The 23885-nt window shown below is 35.2% G+C and overlaps 2 protein-coding genes across 2 annotated transcripts in view; both read right to left on the bottom strand.

The window, feature by feature from the left end:
- Nucleotides 1-643, bottom strand: part of LOC108998742 (extensin-2-like) — a 7807-nt gene extending 7164 nt beyond the window's left edge. Inside the window, exon 1 of the mRNA XM_035685648.1 lies at nt 1-643. Coding sequence (XP_035541541.1) covers nt 1-525 — 525 coding nt within the window. The 5' untranslated portion in view covers nt 526-643.
- Nucleotides 644-17661: 17018 nt separating this feature from the next.
- LOC108998708 (1-acyl-sn-glycerol-3-phosphate acyltransferase PLS1-like) lies at nt 17662-22437 on the bottom strand. The gene is made up of 11 exons (XM_018975369.2): nt 22238-22437; nt 21110-21232; nt 20744-20783; nt 20529-20602; nt 19748-19807; nt 19472-19549; nt 19186-19344; nt 18812-18937; nt 18604-18696; nt 18355-18441; nt 17662-18198 (listed from the first exon to the last, which is right to left on the bottom strand). Exons 1-11 carry the CDS (start codon nt 22316-22318, stop codon nt 17995-17997), a joined length of 1125 nt encoding a protein of 374 aa, XP_018830914.1. The 5' UTR covers nt 22319-22437; the 3' UTR covers nt 17662-17994.
- Nucleotides 22438-23885: the final 1448 nt, after the last annotated feature.

Below are 23885 nucleotides of genomic sequence, written 5' to 3'. Positions count from 1 at the left end.
TGATGGTGATGGAGGTGGTGGTGACTTGTAGATGTATGGAGGGGGAGGTGAGGGAGATGGTGGAGGCGGTGACTTATAAATATAAGGAGGTGGAGGAGATTGTGAGGGTGGTGGCGGTGATTTATAGATGTATGGAGGAGGAGGTGGTGACTTGTAGACATAAGGAGGAGGTGGAGATGGAGAAGGAGGAGGTGGTGACTTATAAATATAAGGAGGAGGAGGTGATGGAGATGGTGGAGGAGGGGATTTGTAAATGTAAGGTGGAGGCGGTGATGGAGATGGTGGTGGTGGAGATTTATAAATATAGGGAGGAGGAGGAGATGGTGATGGTGGTGGCGGTGACTTATAGTAGTAATATGGTGGAGACTTCTTGTAATATGGAGGCAATGGTGAATTGTAGCGGTAGTATGGCGGGGGAGGGGACTTGTAAATGTAAGGCCTGTAATCATCATCATCGGCTGCTACATTGGTGGCCAGTATGAATACTGCCACTGCATAAACCAGGCGAGGCCAGAAATTGGCCATTTTTTAGTAAACACGAAACTCCCACAGTTGTGTTTTATGGCTTGAAGATCTGAACTACTTTTGAATGAGGAGCACTGAGCAGAGGCTCCCACTTTATATAGCCAAACCTTCAATAAGCAGATCAGCATGTTTTTTAGTACTAGATGAAGTTTTCAACCTTGAACTAACCAATTATACATGAAGTTGAACATTTCATTTCATTTCTTTAATAGAAATACAAGAATAATGGGATCCCTGTAATGCCTTGAAACGGTCTAGATTATCTGTGCAGGCACCAATATTGATAATGATTAAAAAGAATACATTTATGTAAAGACTTGACTCCATCAACAACCCTAAATGTGAAAATGGGTTCATGTTTGATCTTTGTTTACTTTGGCTTGTGTTGAAATTAATGAAAATTAATACCTAACACGCGCTGTGGATTTTGAGTTTCTAGACTGGACGACATATGTACTGGCGTCGACTTTAATATATACACTTGTTTTTTATTAATTTTATTTTTTGTTTTTGGGTTTTATAAGCATCAGCAACAGAGTCGGTGAAAGTGGGACATTTCCAATTTGCAATGCAGAACAGGTCCTGCAGGCGTACCAGCTTATTTTTCCAGATTTGCCATTCATTTCTTCAGAAAAAGTTCAAAAAATAAATAAATAGAGCTACATATCACTATCAATTGCCTGGTCCATGCATGTTATTAAATTAAGCACCAAGATGCATCGAGTCTATGTAATGATATCTATTTGAATAATCATGGTTGCTCAGCTTCTTGACAGCTTAAGATTTATGCTTGTGAATATACCGATATAAATAAAAAATCATCTTATTAAATTTAAACCTCAGGAAAATGCAAGATTAATTATCAGATTAATTAGTATTTCTATTATCATGGTTTTTACTATTATCTTTCCATTATTTTTTTTATGTGGCATTAAATAATTTATTTACAGTTAAAACATAATAAATAGTCTCAAATTATTAAATACGACATCATAAAATGGCGAGAGATTAATGTTGATAAAATAAACAGGGGATAGAGCCTGCAAAAATAAAACTGTCCTACCTAGCCAGGTGAGTTGATTTTAATTATTGGAGGAATTAAAGGTCTAGATCAAGAGCCGTCATTAATAAAAGTCTTTAGGTAATTTAAAAGCTAAATGTGGAGGAAAGAAGTGCATGATTAGGTACCGATACATGAAGCTTTGAAATTCGTGTCCAAAACTTAATTAATAATTAATTATGATTAGGTACCGGCACATAAAACTGTTGATTGGCTTGCTAAGTATGGTTCGCTTGGTCATCACATGGAGTAGCAAGTGATTGGGGAAGTGTCGAGGTTGCTGAGACGTCTAATTCGCTTGAACAAGTTGGGTATTCTCTCGTTACGTTGTCGCTAATATTTTTCTTGATTTTGTTGTTGCTTTCTTCATACTTGTTTAGTTTTTTTGAATTTTTTTAGTTGTTTGGCTTAGGCTTTTTAGATTTTGTTTTAGTTTTTTTATTTATTTTGTCACTTGGTTTTATGTTAATTTATAACGTTTATCATGTAAGCCCTCAAGTGTAATGATGTTACTACGGTATTCATCGCTCATAAGTGAAGACTGATTAATAAATTTGAGACGGAGCCATTATGTGTGTGGCTACATACTCTTTATAAAATTATATATAAAAAAAATTAATAATTACACATTATTCCACATCATGATGATCACTTGTGCTTTCAATATTTTCTCATTAATAATAATAATAATAATATAATAATAAACATATGTTGTAGCCCAGTACATGATTTTGATAATCCTAACCTTTGGTAATGTAATATGGTTAGTGAGAAAAACAAATCCGTCATGTCGACGATATAGTATTTTTTTGTGGAAAACTCCAAAGTCAAAGACAAAGTTGAAGTTCGGTTGTCGTTTTGAGTTGCCTTAAGCCTAAGCTGGTTCCAACGCTAAGGGCGTGACGATGGCAACTTCTCCGAATTAATTACATTATCATTTTAAAATGTAGATTTGGATTTCTTTAGGATTTTTATCCAAACTTTAAAGTATAGTTTTAGAATGGCAGAGAGATAGACATGTGAAATAGGTTTTCAACTATTTATTAAGGAGGTGATTTTTTGGGACTGTGGCAATTTATGGTAGAGAAGTTAAAAAACTACTGTGATGAGGAATATTTGACTGAGAAGAAATATCTATGTTTTTTAAGAAAGATTTAAAGCTCTACTGAGTTGTTCATACAAGCTCAAGAAAATCTGGTAGAGTACAAAGAAGAACAGGTGGATAGGGGTATTGATCGAAATGTAAGACAAATGAATCGAAGAGTGGCTAGATGGAAGAGGCCTAATAAGGGATTTGTAAAAATTAATTGGGATGCAGCTATGAATTCAGACAAGAAAAGGATGGGACTGGGAGTAGTGGTGAGGGATGAGGAGGGTGAAGTGTTGTTATCCCTTTGTAAGCCAATGGAAGGTTTGAGCATTAGTGTTACTGCTGAGTTGTATGCTTTGTGGGAAGCTCTGAAGGTGTGTGCTGAGTTTAATTGGACCAAGGCCATCTTTGAAGGGGATGCTCTGTCCGTGATCAAGTCTGTTAATAGCTTGAGTTGCAGTTGGGAATGGCATGTACAGCTAGTCGGACTCTAGAATAAAAGACATCAGCCTCACTTTATGTATCTTATTTTTTTTACTGACTCTAGAATTCGGACAAGAATTCTAAAGGATCTAAACAGGATGATGGCATAGTATGCATGTAACATTAACCATGTTATTGCGTTTAATATTTGAAAATTTCTTTATGCAATCCTAGGACTACCCGCACATGACCCAGAAACACACCGTTTTATTAATTGTGAAGACAGTGTCGCCATTAAGGCCTTGTTTGTTTTCCAAAAACATCTCATCTTATCTCACATCATCATTACAACTTTCTCAAATCTCCACATAAAATAAAATAAACAATTCAACTTTTTCAAATCTCAAAACAACAATAATATTAAAAAATATATTCTAACAATATTTTATTCAACTTTTTAACTTTAATATAAACTCATCTCTGAAAACAAACGAGCCCTGTGGCCCTTCACACCGCAGAACTCTCGTATCTTCCTTGCTGAAACACATCGTCCCCTACTCTCCTATCTTTCCTGCTGAAACACATCGTCCCTACTCTCCTATCTTTCTTGCTGAAACACATTGTCCCCTTCATATCAAGATCACCGTCGCCTTTGTCAGCGCGAGACCCCATCCCCTTCCTTAGCTCAAAGTCGTTGCCCCTATCTTCACATTTCACTCCCTTTGTACCCTCATGCCCTTTTCCATTCAATACTCACTCTAAGTCACTCTTCTTCACCATCATTCCTTCAGGAATTCACAGCCACGATACCCCACCACCAACATTATCCAGAAGATTGTTCCTTCCTTCAGTTTCTAGAATCTGGGATGCTTTGACCGATGGTAACCATGCACGTGAAGCCAGTGTGGCCATTCTACTAGGAATGTTGCTTTTCCTCAAGGGTGATGTTTAGGGTTCTTTAGTGGAATTCGAGAGGGCAATTGAGGTTGATCATTGTCAAAAGGCATGTAGGTTACAGGGATACTTGATAGCTTATCATTGTAATGTGAATTTATTACTTTTTGAATTGGATTATATGAAATTGGTGGTGTTTTTTGTCAGATCTTTGGCAAAGGGGGCTCGTTATATAAAATAAATAATAGTTCTTTGCTGGTTCCATTTCTTTTGCTTTCTAGGAAATTTTGGCAAAGGAAAGACAAGTAGAGTTTTGAACTTTAAAAATCCTGATATTTAGAGCAAGCAGAAAATTTGATCAATTTTTTGTAATCTGTTAGGGGATCGAGGCATGGCAAAAGGGAGGACATTCACTCTGAGGTTGAAGAGGAAGAGAGAGAGGGTTAGGACAAAATGAAGCTTGCGAAGGCTACAGGGGGATTTTAGGGTCATTAAACAGTGCAGTTTGTTTGGGAGGGTACGGTGTCGTTTGACTTAGTAGGCAAAGGGATGGGTTTTTAAACGGTGTAGTTTTGTTACTGCTTTCAATCAGAACGTTGTGTTTAACAGCAGTCTATTGTAAGGGTGTCTTAGTCATTTTATGTTAAGTTTGTTAGGATCATGCAGATTATGTGCACAAGAAGGGGGAGAAAATGATCATTCTGGAATCTTGAATATTTGTAATCTCTATTCTTGGGAGGTTTCAGATTCCTCGAAAATCCAAGGTTATGAAGTTGTCGTGATTCTCATCCATCATTTTCTTCACTAATTCTCTATTCATTTACATTCATCCTCACATCTTTTATCAATTACACTATTAGTGTAACATCCGGACCCAATCAAGCTCATTTTATTTATTTATTTATTTATTTATTTATTATTATTTATTTTGTTTTAGTTTATTCTATTTTATTTTTCTTCACATGTTTATTTTTTTCCCGCATGTTTTATTTTATTTTCTTCTCTCTCGATCTTTATTTCTTAACTCTCGTAAGATTTTCTCTCATCCACTCCATGCACACACACGACACATCCGCACACACGTCTCTCTCTCGACTCTCAAGGGTTTTATTTTTTTTTTTGGTCATCCAGTCATCTATATATTTGCCCGTTCTTCATCCCCAACAAAAACCTAGAGTTGCCGCTTCTTCTTTTTCACACCTCAGCCTCCTTCACCGTGAGCCCTTCCCCATAGCGCAGTTGTGCAGTACCTGAACCACTACCCCAAACGAGCCAAGCTCGTAACACAACACGGTATAACCCCTGGAGCCGCTGCACAGATCACCCACTGCACCGTAGTGCAACGCGAAGACAACCGCGCAGCACCCCAGCCACTGCCACGACCGAGCCCAGCCTGAAACACTCGAACCACATCCCGCACGATGGAAACCACCATGATTGCTACTGCTTTGCCCTGCACCTCCGCACCAAGCCGCTGATACGCTTTGGGACGTGAAGGACTCTGTTTTTACACGCCGAAACAGGGGAAGCATCCCCATCATGAGCCACGTCGTCAGCCCCCTCAACTTCGACGCCACTGCCATCACACTACGCTGAAAAGCAAGCCTCCACTGCCCAGTGATGTCCAGCGCCACCGTCCGAAGCCCCATGCACGCCGCGTGATGCGTACAACTCTCTCTCCCTCAGTGTTATTCCACCGCAAGCCACTGCAAACCACCATCTTTCACGCCGGAAACCAACATAAAAGCAGCAGCAATCACTGGCTGTGAGACCCTCAGGCCACCCCAGCCATAGCACCCCCTCACGGTGAGTACCTCCCTCAGTTACTCCCTCCTTTCTCTCCGCCCTCTTTCGCTCACCTTTCCCTCTCTTTCTCTCGTACCCAGTGCTGCTCGACGGAAGCTTCGCCGTGCTCCTACTCTTCTGCTGCACCACCGTAGTCCCTCCAGCCAGCCCCGTCGCGCCTCACCCTCGACGCGTGCCTCGATTTCCCTTGGGTAACTTCTTGTCGTGCATGTTATGTTGATTTACGTAGGTTTGTTTTTGGTTAGTTTTCAAGGAATTAAATGAAATTACCGTAATACCCTTTAACACATGTTATATTAACGGGCTTTTAAAATTTATTATGTATTAGTACACTCTTATATATTTAGGATTACAGAAAATTACTTAAGTATTTTAACATATTATTTAAGTAAAGATTTATTTTAAAGAGAGAATAATATTAGTGTAATGTTATTTTTTTTTTTTACACTTTAGATATGATTTAGTCTATTTAAAAATAGTTATAGTTTAATTCTAAAATATTTTGGGATAATTATATTATTTAGTATTAAACTTTATAATTTGTTTTCAATAATAAATAGGATGTTTATTTTGTACTATTGGTAGAAATTATTTTTACAGTAAGTGTGTAATTTTATTTTTAACATTTAAATTATGATTAAAGCAATTTTTTTTATGAAATTTTTACTAGTACTTATCTTAAATGTTGATTGATATAAAGGAAATTTAGAGAATGATGATATTTTGGGAATGATGAGAATTTTAGGTTTTGTGGAATTAAATAGGTTATTTAAAAGTTTAGGATTAAATATCGAAATAGGAGATTAATTGAAAATTTACGAGAATTACGTGATTATTTTATAGGTGACGATTAATTATTGTTCGACGTTTTTGAGGAATTCCGAAAAAGCTAAAAAGTTCAGGTAAACGGGGCTCTTATGCAAGACTTAGCATTAAAATAAAATGAGCTGAAGTTATTTTTAGAAAATATACATATTTGATTTTGAAAAGAAATTTGAACTACCTCAGTTATTTGTTCTACATTACTCATAAGATTCTGTTTAAGAATAAATTATTTTCTGTCATGACTGGTGTAGACATTAGCTTATTTTTTACATTCTGTTTCTGAACTTTGAAAAAAGAGAGCAAATATGAAATTTGTGCATAAATTATGTTGTGATATGATTTTATTCTATTCTGAAGATTTTCTGTACTCTGATATGATCTTATGTGATTTCTAAAAACCTATGGCATAACATTCTGTTTCTGTTCCATTCTGACCTCACCACTGGTGTAAAACTGTGGCCTCTGTTCGGGTTGGTACCAACTTTTCTGTTTCTGGTGCACCCACTTTGGAAATAAAGTGACTTTTTGTGTGGTCTTTCCTATGTGCACACTCGGGGCTCTGAGAATGAATAAGGGGAATATTCACATTCTGTTTCAGCTCGGTTAGCTACCGGGGTTTGCACATCCTACCACGGAGGTTAAACATGGTATTTCTTCTGATATGATAAGATGAGATGTGATGTTTCAGTTTATGCTATGCCAAAGGGATTTTGATTATGAATATTTTTGAACTTTCGCTCTGATATTTTTGATAACATGTTCTGACACTGCATTTTGAAAACATTATACTGATTCTGCATTCTGAAAGAAAATATTTTTGTTCTGCATTCCGAACTCTGTAAATGCTCATGTTTACACACTAGTATATGTCATCTGCTTACTGAGTTGTTGATAACTCACCCCTTATCTCCAATTATTTTTTAGATAATTTTGATGGTTCAGCTGGAGAACAAGAGTAGAAAGTTTAGCAAGGTGTGATGATCGTAGTGGAATAAGTGTCTGGGGGCACAAATGCTTATTTGAGAGTTGTAGTTAATAAACTGATTTATTTTTCGAGTATTTGATTTGATGAGTTGATGATGTTTTCGAGAGTTTGGAGAATTTCTAATTTATGTTATTGGAAATTTCTTTATTGTCGCCATGGAGGAACTTAGATTTTTGGATTGATTAAATGAATTAATATTTTATGGAATTTTCTGAATTTTATAGTTGTGCTATTTAAGTTAATTTTAAGTATTAAAAGTTAACTCTCCAGAACTTCGGGATCGGAGTGTTACAATTATTCTACCAGATTCATAACAATTCGTATCTCAGAGCCTTCGATCCATATGGCCGACAACACCAAATCAAAACGAGACAGCAAGCAACGCAAGTATGAAGAACAAGACCAGACCATCCAGAACCTCATTGAGCTGGTATACCAAATCTTAGACATGCTACACACCATGTTTGAACGCCTTGAATGCCAGCACCCTCTACCACCACCAAAAAACAAGTCAAACTGAGATTTGGAGGGAAATGATCCTAGAAGAGCATCGGCAAGAGGCATTAAATTAGACTTTCCATAGTTCGATGGAGACAACTCAGTAGGTTGGGTATTCAAGGCAAATCATATTTTGAATTTTATCAAACACATCCAACACAACGTCTATTAATGGCTACATATCACATGCATTGGGAGTCACTTATTTGGTATCAAGATGCATGGGATAGTGGGCACTTCACCAGCTGGGAGACCTTTACCCGAGCTCTCTAAATCAGATTTGGCCCAACAGCTTACGATGACTTGATGAGGCTAAAAAAACCTCAACAATGGCTGCTTACAAAACACAATTTGAAGCACTATCTAACAGGCTCAAGGGCCTTTCAAATGTGCACTCAGCCGCTTCATTAGTGGGTTAAGGGATGAAATTCGCCTACCATTGAAGATGTTTAATCCAATCAGTTTAAATGAGGCCTTCGAATTGACCAAAATACAGGAGGAGTATCTCACCAGTACAAGAAAAAGCCAAAACATAGGGAATGAAAATGGGGTCTTACCCACTGCTAGTAACACTTCATATGGACAGTCCACTGAAGGGAGCAGTAAGTGGTCCAAGCCCATGGTACCTGCAAGGAAAAAATTTTCTACACAAATGGACGAAACGCATAGAAAAGGACTATGCTACCACTGTGACGAAAAGTGGCACCCGGCTCATGTGTGTAAGTCTCCAAAATGCTATTTGCTGCATGATTATAAGGATGTCGTAGATGAGCAAATGAACAATGAAATTGAAGAAAATCAGGTGCTGGAAGAAGTGGATGTGGAACCCAAGGTAGAGGTGGAGCCTGAAATTTCTTTGAATGCAATAGTTGGAACCCCCAGCCCAAGTATGATGAGACTTTTGGAAAAAATTAGTGGAGAACGAGTGGTGATTCTGGTGGACTCAGGGTGCTCTCATAACTTCTTAGACCCAGCAATAGCAAAAAGGGCCAAGTTTAAGGTGAATTAGTCCTCAAAAAGGGCCAAGTGAGGGTCATTGTGATTCAGTTCTCCTAAAAATGCAAAGTACTCAGTTTTCTCCATCTGTTTAAGTTCTTGAGTTGGGTGGATTTGGGGTGAACTAGTTAGAGACCCTTGGGTCGATTGTTTTTAAGCCATATTTACGTAAATTTGTACTGGTGTTCTTTGATAATATTTTAGTATATAGTAGTAGCTAGAAGGAACACTTGGTTCACCTAAAACAAGTACTGGACTTGCTGTAAGATCACAAGCTTTACGCAAAGCTGTCCAAGTGTGGGTTCGAGGTGGAGGAAGTGGATTATCTCGATCACATTATTTCTACCAAGGGAGTAAAGGCAGATCTGAACAAGATTGCTTCAATGTTGGAATGGCCCACTCCTAAAAACACCAAGGCCTTGAGAGAGTTCATAAGCCTAACAGGCTATTACAGAAAGTTCATTAAGGGGTATAGTATGCTAGCAGCCCCACTAACAAGTCTCTTGAAGAAAAATGGGTTCTTTTGGAGCAAAGAAGTTGAGCAAGCTTCTGTGAAGCTGAAGGAAGTGGTTACTCAGCACTTTGTACCGAAACTCTCGGATTTCACATGCCCATTCACCATTGAGTGCAATGCTAGTAGGAAGGGCATTGGGGTTGTATTGATGCAGTCCGGGCAACCTATAGCCTTCCTAAGCAAAATGTTGAAGGGTAAGGCGCTTATCCTCTCCACTTATGAGAGGGAATTACTAGCCTTGGTGACTGATGTCGAGAAGTGGCGCCCCTATCGACTGGGGCAATCATTCATAGTGAAAACAGATAAACAAACCCTAAAGTTTCTGCTAGAATATAGGGTAGGCAAGGAAGCACAACAAAAATGGCTCATAATTGATGGGTATGAATTTAAGATAGAATATAAGAAAGGGCAGGAGAATAGAGTTGCTGATGCTCTTTCTCGAAAAGGGGAAGAAGATTATTCAAGGAAGGAGTATTGGCACACATCTCCTTTCCAAAACTTGATTGGGTGGAGGAATTAAAGATGAGTTACCAGTTGTCTAAGGAGTTTTCAGATTGGTTGGCTAAGGCAGGGGAACCGCAAGAAGTTCCTAAGGGAATTTATGTTGTGCAATGGTTGCTTGTGAAAAAGGGAATGTTGATGTTAGTACTCGAGATACCTTTTGTTAAAAAAGTGTTCCATTACATACACACTGATCTAATGGCTGGTCATTCTGGTTACCTCAAGACTTATTAGAGAGCAAAAATGGATTTTTATTGGTTTGGAATGAAAAAAGACATTAAAAGGTGTGTGCAAGAATGTGAGGTGTGCCAAGCCGTTAAATATGAAGCAATCCCTCTAGCTGGTCTACTCCAACCATTAATCGTACCCCAACAAGTATGGATTGGCATCTCTATGGATTTCAAATAGGAACTTCCAAATTCCAAGGGAGCTACTGTGATGTGATCTTTGTGATGGTGGACAGGTTCATGAAATATGACCATTTTATGGCTCTGTCTCATCCCTATACAGCCCAGGGTGTGGCTCAGATGTTTCTATCCTCAGTTTTTAAATTACATGGGTTCCCAAGAACTATTGTGTTGGATCGTGACCCTATGTTCCTCAGCTCATTTTTGAAGAGTTTGTTCACTCTTCAAGGAACTACACTAAATTTTAGCTCGGCCTACCATCCCAGAGTGATAGTCAGACCAAAGCCTTGAATAAAAGTCTGGAGGGTTACTTGAGAAGCTATGCAGGTCAGAAGCCTAAGACATGGGGACAGTGGTTACCGCTCGTAGAGTAATGGTATAATAGCAGCTATCACAGCTCTACAAAGGCGTCGCCTTTCAAGGCTCTATACATGTACCCACCCCCAAGGCTAATTACTTATATACCCGGCACTTTAAACAATGACATAGTTGATCAAATCATGAGAAGCAAAAGCCATATTTTGGAACGTTTGAAGAACAATCTCAAGGCAGCACAAGACCGAATGAAAATATATGTAGACAGGAAGAGAATCAAAAGAGAGTTTAATGAAGGAGACTGGGTTTACCTGTGACTTTAGCCATAGAAACAGAAGTTAGCGATCGTGTGCCACAATTGGAAACTGGCTCCCCGTTTCTATGGGCCATTCAAAGTGGTCGAAAGGCTCGGATATGTGGCCTACCGACTGGATCTTCCACCCACATCTAAGATCCATCCCCTTTTTCACATCTCCTGCTTAAAGAAGAAGATCAATGAGAGTATTCAACCCATTCCTATTTTACCGCCCACAAATGAGTCAGGAGAAGTCATACCTAAGCTAGAGATGATCTTGGAACGCCGAATGAAGCATAGGGCCACAGTGCCGTGACTGAAGTTTTGGTCAAATGGGTTGGGGCTCCCGCGGAGGACACCACCTAAGAGAGCTTGTGGAGGCTTAGGACCTTGTACCCACACCTTGTGGGCAAGGTCTTATAAGAAGGGGAGAGTGTTAGGGGCTCAAGGAAGGGGATCGAGGCATGGTAGAAGAAAAAAATGGAGGACCTTGACTTTGAGGTTGAAGACAAAGAGAGAGAAGATTAGGGCAAAATGAAGCTTGCAAAGGCTGCAAGGGGATTTTAGGGTCATTAAACGGTTCGGTTTGTATGGGAGGGCTACGACGTCATTTGAGTTAGTAGGCAAAGGGATGGGTTTTTAAATGGTGTAGTTTTTTTACTACTTTCAATCAAAATGATATGTTTAACAGCAGTCTGCTGTAAGGGTGTTTTAGTCATTTTATGTTAAGTTTGTTAGGATCATGTAGATTATGTGTGCAGGAAGGGGAAGAAAAGGATCATTCTAGAATATTGAATATTTGCAATCTCTACTCTTGGGAGGCTTTGGATTCCTCGAAAACTCAAGCTTATGAAGTTGCCGTGAGTCTCATCCATCATCTTCTTCATTAATTCTCTGTTCATTTACATTCATCCTTACATCTTTTATCAATTACACTATTATTCTACCAGATGCATAACATAATCTATTTATTTATTTATTTTTCCATTATGATAAACGAGATAAATCTCAGAGCTCAAAATGTTGTGAGGAGACTACAGTGGTCGAACATGGAAACACGGGAATGGGTTGAAGAGAAAAACATCAGAGTCTACGGACACAGGAATATGGGATGCCGATAGTAGTGGAGAAAGAAGAGAACTACAACTCCATTCAACAGATTGGAGAGAGGAGAGAAATATTGTTTTTCAGATTTCAGTTGTTCAAAGGCAAGTTTATTGGTTTTGTGTTTCACTATGATAGAAGATGGTTTTCATGGGTAGTATGGTCATTCACTTGAGAATCACATACGCACGTATGAGGACTGCAAGGAGAGTCCCCATTTGAGACTGTACATAGCATGACTCTTAATATTTTACATCCAGAACAATTGAAACTTACACAATTTATCAAAAAATAGTAATGTGTAGTCCTGTTAATATTAGTGTGCGGCATGCATGAATGAAATCTATTTTTCATTCATCGATTTTATGGTCTTGAGTGAACGACGGTGTTATCTGTAAATCTAATTAATGAAAATTAAAGTAAAATATGTCAATTCTGATAATTTTAAATATAGTGTTAATGGGACATTTATTGCTCCCAATAAATTTGAAATTGACCCCTTGTTTCTTGCTCTATATGAAGGAAATTATATAAATAAAAATGCATTATATAACAGCCCACAAGAAATTTATTGGAAGAACTTTTTAATCTTTAGAAATTTTGTGACAATCCCGAAAAGGTCTCACGAATCGAGTAATCATGAAAGTTTTAATCTGTCAGCATAATCAATTTTTTACCCACTTTAGTGTCAGAAACGTGATTTTATTTATTTAAAGTACTTAGGATTGTGAGAATGAGAAACGGTTCATTAGTCTCAGATGAATATTTAGGATTTTACGAACAATAAAACGACTTTTATTTTCTGGACAAAAATTGTTCAAAAATGTGTTTTGATTTATTCAATGCACTAAGGAGTCAAAATTCATGAAACGAATTGAATTCCTAGTTTTGTAGGATTATTTAGGATTTTATGGTGCAAATTTATTTTCACAATTTTCGAAATGAATAGTAACACCAGTGTTAGCAATCAGTCCAATCGTTTTCAAATCATAGTGTGGATTGTCCAAATCAGTCTAAAGAAATTACATCCGGACACATGGCAAGATCTTAGTCACACTAGATGAATAGTATATGACACTTGTCACCAAAAGAAACTATGAGATGAAAATGTGAAGGAAATGAAGGAAACTCAAGCATTGTCATCATGCCATCTAATCTAAATACTATTTCATCCAACCATTCATTTTATGCCAACTAAATAGAGTTTCAACCCTAGTGAGATCCTAAGCTTTTGAGATCCAATTGAAACCCCAAAACTTTGGTGAAACCGAAACCCTAAACGGTTTCCCCAAATCCCAAATGGTTACCCCCAAACCCTAAGTGTTGACTGATTTTAGCTTAGTGTTTAATCACTTGATTAAATCACTTCCACACGCTATTAACAATAGAATTCATATCATTACACTCTCACCCATTATTTTATACCATAGCAATTTCATTAGGCCAAGAAAAATTGGATTTAGGCTTGACAAAAACTGAAACTCTGAACCAAATCCTATTGCAACCCCAAATGAGGCCCATTTTGGCCCATCTAAATGCACCACCAATGCAAGGCTTCTTGAGGAGGTTTCCCTCAACCCCCAAGGTTGTCCTATAGATGACTTGTCAGCCTAAATAGTGCTTGGATGGCAGGCCAAAAAGCAACCCCAAAACCACCACCCTTCGTGGCCAATGGCAACTCAAAACCATGGAATGTATGGCACACGACTTTCACCACTTTTGGCTGCCAACCTCCCATCAAATTGATTTAACTTGGCCACAGAGAGCACTAGCAGTGGACTCAACAAAGTTATATCTTGGCCAAAGTTTAACTAGATTGCATAAAAACTCATTGTATTGGACTCAACAAATTAAGCTACAATATTTTTAACTTTGATCATTTTCATTGGCCAAATCTGTTAAGTCCAAGTGTTGGCAAAATATTATTTTGGCATAAAATTCATATTCGTCTCAAAAGCACGAAGCGCCCAAATCCTAAACTCAACTATAGAAGGCGGCCAGTCTCCATCAATCATCATTTCAATGACATGGCATCATCTTGCTGGAATGCCTCAAGTTCTAGTTCTGCAATATTATGATTAGTTGATGCCAATTTTTCTTTTAAAATCTAATATCAACATTAGAAAATTAATATGTAATTTTTTAATAAAGAATAAATATTCAAATTACAATTAGAATTAAAATAAATAAAATTTTTAAAATTAATATTTTAATAGAATAATGATGGATTTGAAGAGTCTGTTATTTGATATTGTTGAAAAATGACTAGCTAAATTTATTAAAGTGAATTCTCTACTAATAATGCTCTAAGTAAGCTCATCCTTTGTTGAGTCTACTACTAATACTCTAAGTAAGCCCATCCTCCTATGTAAGTCGTCCATAGCTTGCCCTTCACCCTTTGATCACTTGCCGTTCACTTTCTTGGAGAAGACTCTAGAGGTGATTTCTGATAGTTTTTCTGGTGATTTTTGCTTTATTTTTTTGAAGTCTTTGTCAGTAGATTCTCACAAAACACTCTTCATATAAAATATTTCTATTTGACTATAGTTTCCAATGATATATTTTTTTTAGTGGAATTTTGATTGGTAAAACGTCTGTTTAAGCATGTAAAAGTTATACTGGGCTGTAATCTGGATGGTATGTGATTCTTTAATTTTTTTTATGAAGTTCTTGGCAAGATCTTGGTCCGATATTTTTATGGTTTAGAGTTAACATGTTAACATGCCAGTTAGGTTTGGATTTGTTGCATGTTAAGAGTTTTACATGATTTTGGAAAGTTGAAAACTGAAAGTGTCAAAACAGTTTCTGTTTTAGTGGAGTTAAAGGCTTTTGCTATGGAAACAAGATCCAATAGTCTTGATATTCACATATGATGTTATTAAGGCTTAGATCTATGTATTAGGAGTTTATTTTTTGTGAATATTGGTTTTGATATTGATGGAATAATTTTATATATGCAAAATTTTGTTTAGAACCAATTTAGGGGCTTTCGGGTATGTGTTAAGTTTTAATGAAACTTTTTCCATGTGATTCTAGGTTTAATGATTGGATAAAGTTTTGAACTTCAATATGAGGTATATGATTATATTTCTTGAAGGTTATTTCATGAGAAATTGGGATCTAGTAGTTTGACCTAAATCAAAGCATGTGGTACTCGGTTTTGAAGTTAGTTTGCAAGTCGATTTTGTTGGATGATGTTTTGTGATCCTTGTGGTCTTTGATTATTTGTTCAAGCATGTTATTTATTAGGTTTGATTTATAAAAATTCTAAGAGTGTGTTTATGGACTTTTGGAGTCCTTGGAGTTTATTTGTAAAGTGTTAGACTAAGAACATCAATGATTTGATCTTTTTGACCAAAACTGTTTTGGCATGTTTATTGATATAAAGAGTTTATGATTTTTATTAAATGTATATTTTGATGTCTTAGTATGATTTTAGAACCTAGGATATGATTTTTGGATATTGGTGAAATCGGTTTAAGCATGAAAGTGTATTTGAAGGTCAAGTATGCAACAAAGTACTGATTTTTGTCCTATAGTGGTTTGGCCACAGTGAAGTTCTTCTAGTTTTGATTTGTTTTAAATTTCTCCATTTTGATATTTAGAATCAGGAAAAAATTTACATAAGGAATGTGAATTTTGTTAAGATTTAGAGTTAGTATGCAAAATCCTTATTTTAGATGCAAAATTGTAATTTCCCACATATAAATGGGTAAATTTACCATAAAGGTTGTAGTCTAGTTGGTATGAGCTAATATTTCATGGTTTTGAGTCATGAGTTCGAGTCAGGACATAAGTTGAAATCACTTGTGGTAGTAAAGCCTGGTCTTTGGGTCATGGGATAGGCTTTGGACCAGTTGGATACTTTGGGGGTGTTGTGGGAACAAGCTCACCCTTGGGGCAGTAGCTATGGCTCAAATCGGATATTTTGCAGCGAGGAGGGGCTCCTATGGTCACATCCAGGGAGGGTTACTACACTGGTCGCCCCCGCGTCCCCTTTTTGCTACGAAAAAAAAGGGGTAAATTTGCAATTTAGCCTTAAGTTAGTGAGTCTTTATGTTTGTATGAGCTTTAGTGAGATATTCTAACCTTAAAAATTATCTCATTTCAACTAACTTTTTTTTTTACACTATAATTTACGTTACACTACAATTACTATAAGTTAGCATTTAACTTACTCTCAGGATATTTGTGTATGTATGGTGATAAGAAACCATCATTCATATTGGTTAGGTTGTGTGTGTGTATGTATGTGTATGTGTGTGTGTGTGTGTGTGTGTGTGTGTGTGTGTGTGTGAAGTTATGTTATGCCATGTTTTATTTTCAAGTATGAAATTATCTGTTACACTGTTTAAACTAGTGTTAAATTTCTTGGGTTGACAAGGTAAAGATCAACAGGCTTCGAATGTGACCTAAATAATTAGTTTCTGAAGCGAAGTTAGGCACCAACACCGGTGGTGCCAACCGCAGTTCAATTTCCTGTTATACCTACTCATGCAGGTGCATATACCTATGAAGTGATGCATATGTTAATGTACTCACAACTGGTGCAGATACATGTGATGTGATGCGGTATCTGCAAGAGCACACGACTCAAGGGAACCTCTGTAGCATCCACATTTCACTTTTAATTAACCAGATTAATTGTTAAACAAGATTCCAAGTTCACGTTCATGACAGTTTCAATTCACGTCAGTTTTAGGTCATGTCAGTTTAGTCGATGTCAGTTTTTCGTCCACGTCAGTTTCAAGTTATATCAGCATGTGTCATGCTATTTACCAAGTCATGTCACTCTCATTCATATTCACATCGGCATTCATGTCTTTATCTATCATGCATGCACCTGTATACTGCTAATTTAATTTAGTTGTTAATTTATTAAGATTTGTAATTAAATCTCACTTGATAATCCCAACTACCATTCCCTTCGGAATGGTAGATATTGTGGCAGTGATGGATGGAACCACTGGACCATGCTAAGGTTGGCGTGGCCAAAGGCCCAAAACCGAATTGTATTGAATTTACTATAAGTGTCGTTTCCGACTGATAGACAGCTACACAAATATTACTATACTGTTAATGAAGGGTATCGAGAGAATTTTGGAGGGTAATCTTGAGCCTTTATGGCCCCTTTTTGTGAAGAGTTTCTCACTATTGAGAATTACTTCGTGTTAGCTAATCACTTCATGGAAGTCAATTCAAAGTTATTGAAGGAGATTGTAGAAATTTTGGAAAGTAAGAGATGAGGACTGGGATATTACAATGATATGTACTAAGTACTTCTCTTTTGAGGTTTGAGAGGGCCCATGTTGTAGGGACCCTACTTTTGTTTATGCATGGTATAACTTAGCCTCTGATCGGTTTATGTTAATAGTTATGGACAAGTAGTTAAGTTTGAGATTAGCATTCTAGTACTTTATATATTGCTCAAAGAGATAAATTTTTCTCTGCAAATATTGAATACAAATGGAGTGTGCGAGACTTACACATACTACAAATCATTTCCTTTTAACCAATATTGTATTTTTTCTTTCGAAGAACTTCTTAAACATCGAAAATAAAACTCTCAAAATTATTCACGTACGGTACCAAGGCATAGAAGAAGACCAAGCATATTATTCCAACGAGGTACAAAAATGAAACAGCCAGAGGTTTGCAGCTAGCTCCATCTATATCATTGTATGCTTTACATGAAAATTAGGATTCTCATGAATTGCATCTATATGGTGAGCTGGCAGCATATATATTATTCTAGTTCAGTTTTTTTTCCCATTTGTTTCAGCAGCAACGAGTGCTCTCTGAGGCAACTTTGTGTATTCAAAAAAGATGTGCAAAAGGAGCACCACAATGGCCAATCCACCCGCTAAAATCCCATTTCCTTTCCATGTGGATAGCAGGGAAAACATTTTACAGAATTTGTAGATGCCAAAATAAGTTATACAGGAACAAGTGATGACGACCTGCACATGATATAAAAACAAGTCAAGCCAATCAAAAAATAAAAAGAGTAATGTTACATATAGTCATGCTCGCGTTGTAACAAAGAAAATTGAGGGAGTGTAGTTACATATTTATTTATTTTTGAATAATTAGCAAGCCAGTAGTTTTTATCTTACAAGAACTGCCTTCAAGGACCGGCCAGCATCTGGAATTTTTTGGTCCCCAAATCTTCCCTCAGCTCGAAACTTTTCCAACATTGCATCCTGGTATGGAAAAAGGAAAAAACAACAGGGGGATAAATGCCAAGAAGTCCTGCTGATACATGCAGTGGCATGAAACATCACAGTAAATGTCACGGAAACTTCATTTCTGGAAAATCAAATACATACCCACAACCTTTGAGGAAGGAGCTAAAAAGTTCATACCTTTTCCACAAATCTATCCCTGCACCATTGAGCAAGGGCAGCATCTGATTCCGGCAATTCCTTCATTGAATATCTCTTTATGTGCATTTTAACCTACAAATTAATAACATGTAATGTTTGTACTTAAAGTTGGAGCACATATATATATATATATATATATCTCATAATACAATGGCTCTAAAAAACTGATCAAAACTCAGCAGCTTACCTCGGAAGGTTGCCGATCACAAACACTCAGCAAAGAAGGAACAGCATGACCTTTCGGAACAGCCACTGTAATATCATAAACTGCTGGAACAAAGGAGCGCATATATTTTACTGCTGCAACAAAACCCTGAAAGGAACAAATTATTGTGGCTAAAAGTAAGTATACAAATAATATTTAACTACAGGCCGCTACTAAAAGGCTTTTAGAAATTAGGTACGCAGGTTAATTCATGACATGAAATATAATATAATATTCCCTGATCTCAAATTCAAAAAGGGGACTCAAATCATGATCAATAGCTTCAACTTACTTGATTTTGATGTTTTGGGTGGTTGGTTGGTTTGCATGGTACTAGAGATATTAATTTTATTTACCTTGGTGCGAGGGATAAGGACATTTCTAGGCACAGGCAACCCTCTTGAAGCAGCAAACTCTTGAGCGTCCAACAGCTTATCTGGGGTCATTCGAGTTCCCTCGACAAACATAGTTAGCCAAAAAGGCCTAGGAAAATCCTCTAGCTCCTTGAAACTTGACTGCATGCGCAGCATCGAACCGTCCCAAAAAAAATAGTTAAAACATATGAATATGAATAGCAAAATTACCCCCAAATTATAAAACCAAATGCAATTCATGTTTAATGAACATGCATGCATGCTGCACCTTGAGTTTTTGTTCGTCTTTTTCCCAGCTTCGATCCAGAAAAACAAACCCAAAGAACCAAATTGCCCAGCCATAAATCTGCACAGGTTACACGTTACATGAATTTGATCATAAGCGCTAAGCTGGAATTGGATTTTGTAATTAATTTGACCCATATTATATATTCATGAAGCATTGACATCGCAGCTTCACATTAGATGCGACAAACATTATTAGAAGACTTAATTTATTGATCCCAAGATCATAATATGAACTTTGGAAAGATTGAAAACTTACTGGAAGATATTTTGAAGATTTCTTCACAACCATTAGTGCACTACGAAGGCAACAGAAGCGCTGTAACCAGCAACATTTACAGTCAGCCATGCAAGAGGATTCAAGCTTTATTTTACATGCATTTTAATTTAAACGTGATAGACTTGAGAAAATGGAAAATGCTATTTATACTTATAATTTTACTTACATAATCAGACTTGTTAGAAATCAGACATGATAAAACAGGACTACTGACACTCAATACATATAATATATATTGTACCTACGTGTAGTATGTACTAGTACTACTACTCCTCAGAATATATTGCTAATGGAAAAAGCTATGCTTACTGCTGGGGGTAATTTTTTTTTTTCAATTTTGTTTTACTTCGTGCCTAAGCAAGTATTTTTTAATATGCTGTGAATTTTTTTTCTTTTTTAAGAAATATTTAAAGATGTTAAAAAAAATCATGTAAAAAATAAAGCACAAAAAAAAAAAAAAAAACAAAGAATGCATTAGCAGGAGCCCCCAATGGTGGGCGTAGACCAACCCATAGCTAATTCTCTAACAGGCGTCCGATGGTATTAATTTATTAATTCCATTCTTACAACATGATGATGATCATAATGCCTTTAAAGACAAGATAATTAGCTCTAAATTAAGCCACTATTTTCTCGAATTAATAAAATTAAAAATATGATACAATACATTCGAAAACATGCAATATTAATTGCTAACATTGAATATATATTAATACAGTTCATGAGAATGATTAGCATATATATAATTAATTAATAGCACCTGAGCTAGAAGCCACATCATTAGTATATCGGTATCACACATGTGATTTGGCATGAGAAATGCATGTTCTTTGCCTGAAAACACCTCAAACAAAAGTTAAGTTCCCAAATAAATAAAATAGCATTTAAAAAATGGATAATAATTAATTCGCTGCATGCATGCATGCACCGCGCGCCTTATATATTATTATGTCAATGCATGCTGCCTTACCGTACCTATTAATCGATAAGTTTCCTTATCTGTATACAATTGAACCTGCCAATGTAATAATTAATTAATTAGTTGTAATTAACTATTTAGAAAACTGCAAAATAGAGTTAAATATGATATTAACTATAGTTTTATTCATAGACCTAGTTCGATCTAGCTATAAAAAAAATTGAGTTAAAGAAAGAAAGAAAACTGTTATAATTATAAAAAAAAATTTAAAAAAAAAATTATAAATTAATATGAATTTATATATATAACACGTTAGATCTATTTTATAATAAATTATAAAAAATAATATTACCAAGACGTTTTCATTTATAATGGTCGACGTGAATCGTACAGTACTCAGGAACTTAATTATAATTAAGTACCGTGAATCCTGACCACCAATCCAGAACCCAAACGATCAGTAACCAAAAATTTTCTGCAACAGCTCCATTGATTGTTCTGAACAAATTCTTCGATACAGGCCGAATAATAAGAAAGCAAGCGGCCTGAATTTAAGCCCAAATCAGTACACAATTATAAAATGGAATAATTTATTACCAACATCTAAAAATAAAAAAAAATAAAAAAACTGTTTATGAAGTTGGGACGTACGTACACATTTAAATTTTTGAAAGCAAGTTTGCATGCAAAATACTATATATATATATATATATATATATATGTGCTATATATCTAATTATTGAGGGTGGCAATTCCTTAATTTTCAGTACTTATGTGAATTTTATATAATATACTTCTTAATTTTCATTATTCTTTTGTGTGATATATATTCAATCTAATGAATCTATCCTTTTTTTTACACTAGACTAAATTAACCATAACTTTCCATAAAATATATAAAATTATCACATAATTCTAATCATTAAGATAGACGAAAAATAAGTGATCGATACCGATCGACATAGACTTAATTAACAAATATTGTAATTTATTTATTTATTTTTGTATAACTTAAGAGTATATATCATGTGTCTTAATTCATGATAGTTTGGGCGCTACGTACCATATGGCAAAAAGAAACTATATCTGCTATCATGATCATAATTATTTTAAAAAAATAAATAAAATATAGAATTCGCATAAAAAAAATACTTTTTTAATAGTGGATTCATTTCGTTTTCAAAACGATTATACGGCGTCTACGCACTTCACGATTGTATATAGAATTATTCATTTATATTTATAATGACTTACGCATACCAATATCACAAAAGGAAACAAGATATATAGAAATCATCTATATATAAATATAAATATAACCTTCGATCGATGGAGGATTATAAATTACAGGCCGGTGCTAAGTAAAAATTCAGAACCCAGCCGGTCAGATCATCATACTTATATATATAAATATATATATAGATACCCCATGAAAATAGAAAAAGAAAAAAGAAAACACAGACAGAATGGATCGATAACAGAGCTGAAAGCTATATATACATTATAAGAAATTAATCAATGATATATGGAGTTGGCAGGCAATAAAATACTTGGATGAGATTAACGATGATGCCTGTGCAGACGAATACAATGCCAAATGGAGTGATAATTGCTAATGTTCTGATTTCCATGGCTTGCTAGCTAGCTTGATCAGACACACTGTGTCGCATGCACGTTATATATACGTACAGAATATCGATTGAATATCAGAATCTGCTTCCGATCACATACGGTTTTTATACTTATCTTCACCCTCTTATGTGTGTGTGTGTGTATATATATATATAGACTACGTACCATGCATACATGCCAGCTAGGGCCTGATATTTAGTGTACTGTTTCAATTCAAATAAATTGTTCATATTGATTAAATTACGCCGCCTAATACTAGCAGCTAGAGCTAGACATGACGACTAGCATCGGCAGACAAAAGTAGCTAGCTAGCTAGCTAGCTTATACGTACGTATTATATATATAATAAAAATGTAGTTTTGTGATTCTCGCAGAAGTACCTCTAGAGCACTCCCTATGACTTTTATATTATATAAAAAATATAAATAATTTTAAAAATTATTTTAAAAAGAAGCTTTATCTGATTATGTAAAATGAATTGTAAAATATATTTAGCTACAACATCCCGTTACATGTAATGGGTACTATTCATCTTATAAAAATTTTTTTATTGTTGATATTTCATTTATTTCTTCATTTTTATTTACTTTAATTTTTATCATATAAGTAAATTCTTTTTATTGTTCATCATTTAAAACACATATATTTCATTTTCTTCTAAAAAATATCTTGAAATTATTTTTAAACCAAAATTTCATATTTGATTTTATTTTTAATTTTTATTTGGCTTATATATTTTTGTTTTACGTATATACGACTGAATTATTTTACATTGTATATAAATATAAATTGTAAATATAAAAAAAATATGGATATTGTAAATTTATTAGTAGAAATGAAATATTTAAAAAAATAAAAAAATATATTTAAATGATATAGAGAAAAAATAGATAAGCTGATGGATGACATATTGTAAAAATCAGTACATAAAATAGAAAAAGTGAATTTTGATGATGTATTTTAAAAGATAAGCTAAAGAATACATTGAGAGTGCTCTAAGAGCGCTACTGACCTCAATAAACTTTAACCAAAATTTAATTAAGAAAATTATTTTTATAAATTTAACTAATCACTTTTTAACAATATCAAATAATATATTCAACAAATCTATAACTATTCTATTAAAATATTAATTTTAAATTTTTTATTTATTTTAATTCTAATTATAATTTGAATATTTATTTATTATTAAAAAATTACATATTAATTTTCTAAAGTTCGTAATCAAGAACTACTTTTGCCTTAAAATAAAAATTAAAAATAAATAAATTCAGTACAAGAATTAATTCACCCAATTGCATAATCAATATAACTACATTAATACATATCCGAACGCTACATCACCAAACTAATTTCCAAGATCTCTCATCTTTTTCTAATTGTAAATATATTGATCTTTTTCTAATTGTAAATATATTGTGTATTGTTAGAATATAGTCGGATCGAGTTTCAGAAAGTGCAGCATGTCTCTAGGCTACGTTCGGGTAGTAAAGTCTTCTCAACACTCTTCAAATATTCTCGTATTTATGAAAATATTTCATATACCAAATAACTTGAAATACTCTC

This window comes from Juglans regia, chromosome 14 (genome assembly GCF_001411555.2).
Source record: "Juglans regia cultivar Chandler chromosome 14, Walnut 2.0, whole genome shotgun sequence".
NCBI classification, from domain to species: domain Eukaryota; kingdom Viridiplantae; phylum Streptophyta; class Magnoliopsida; order Fagales; family Juglandaceae; genus Juglans; species Juglans regia.
Note: the sequence above shows the minus strand (reverse complement) of the source record. Positions and strands in the feature narration are given on the sequence as shown.

Bases quoted from the DNA above. Each gene is read 5' to 3' on its own strand.
- LOC108998708 (XM_018975369.2), bottom strand. From the start codon at position 22,318: ATGGAAATCAGAACATTAGCAATTATCACTCCATTTGGCATTGTATTC. The intron at 19,808-20,528 runs GTGCTATTAATT...TGCTGGTTACAG, and splicing joins TGATGTGGCTTCTAGCTCAG to CGCTTCTGTTGCCTTCGTAG. The intron at 18,938-19,185 runs GTAAATAAAATT...TGTTCCTTTCAG, and splicing joins TCCTTATCCCTCGCACCAAG to GGTTTTGTTGCAGCAGTAAA.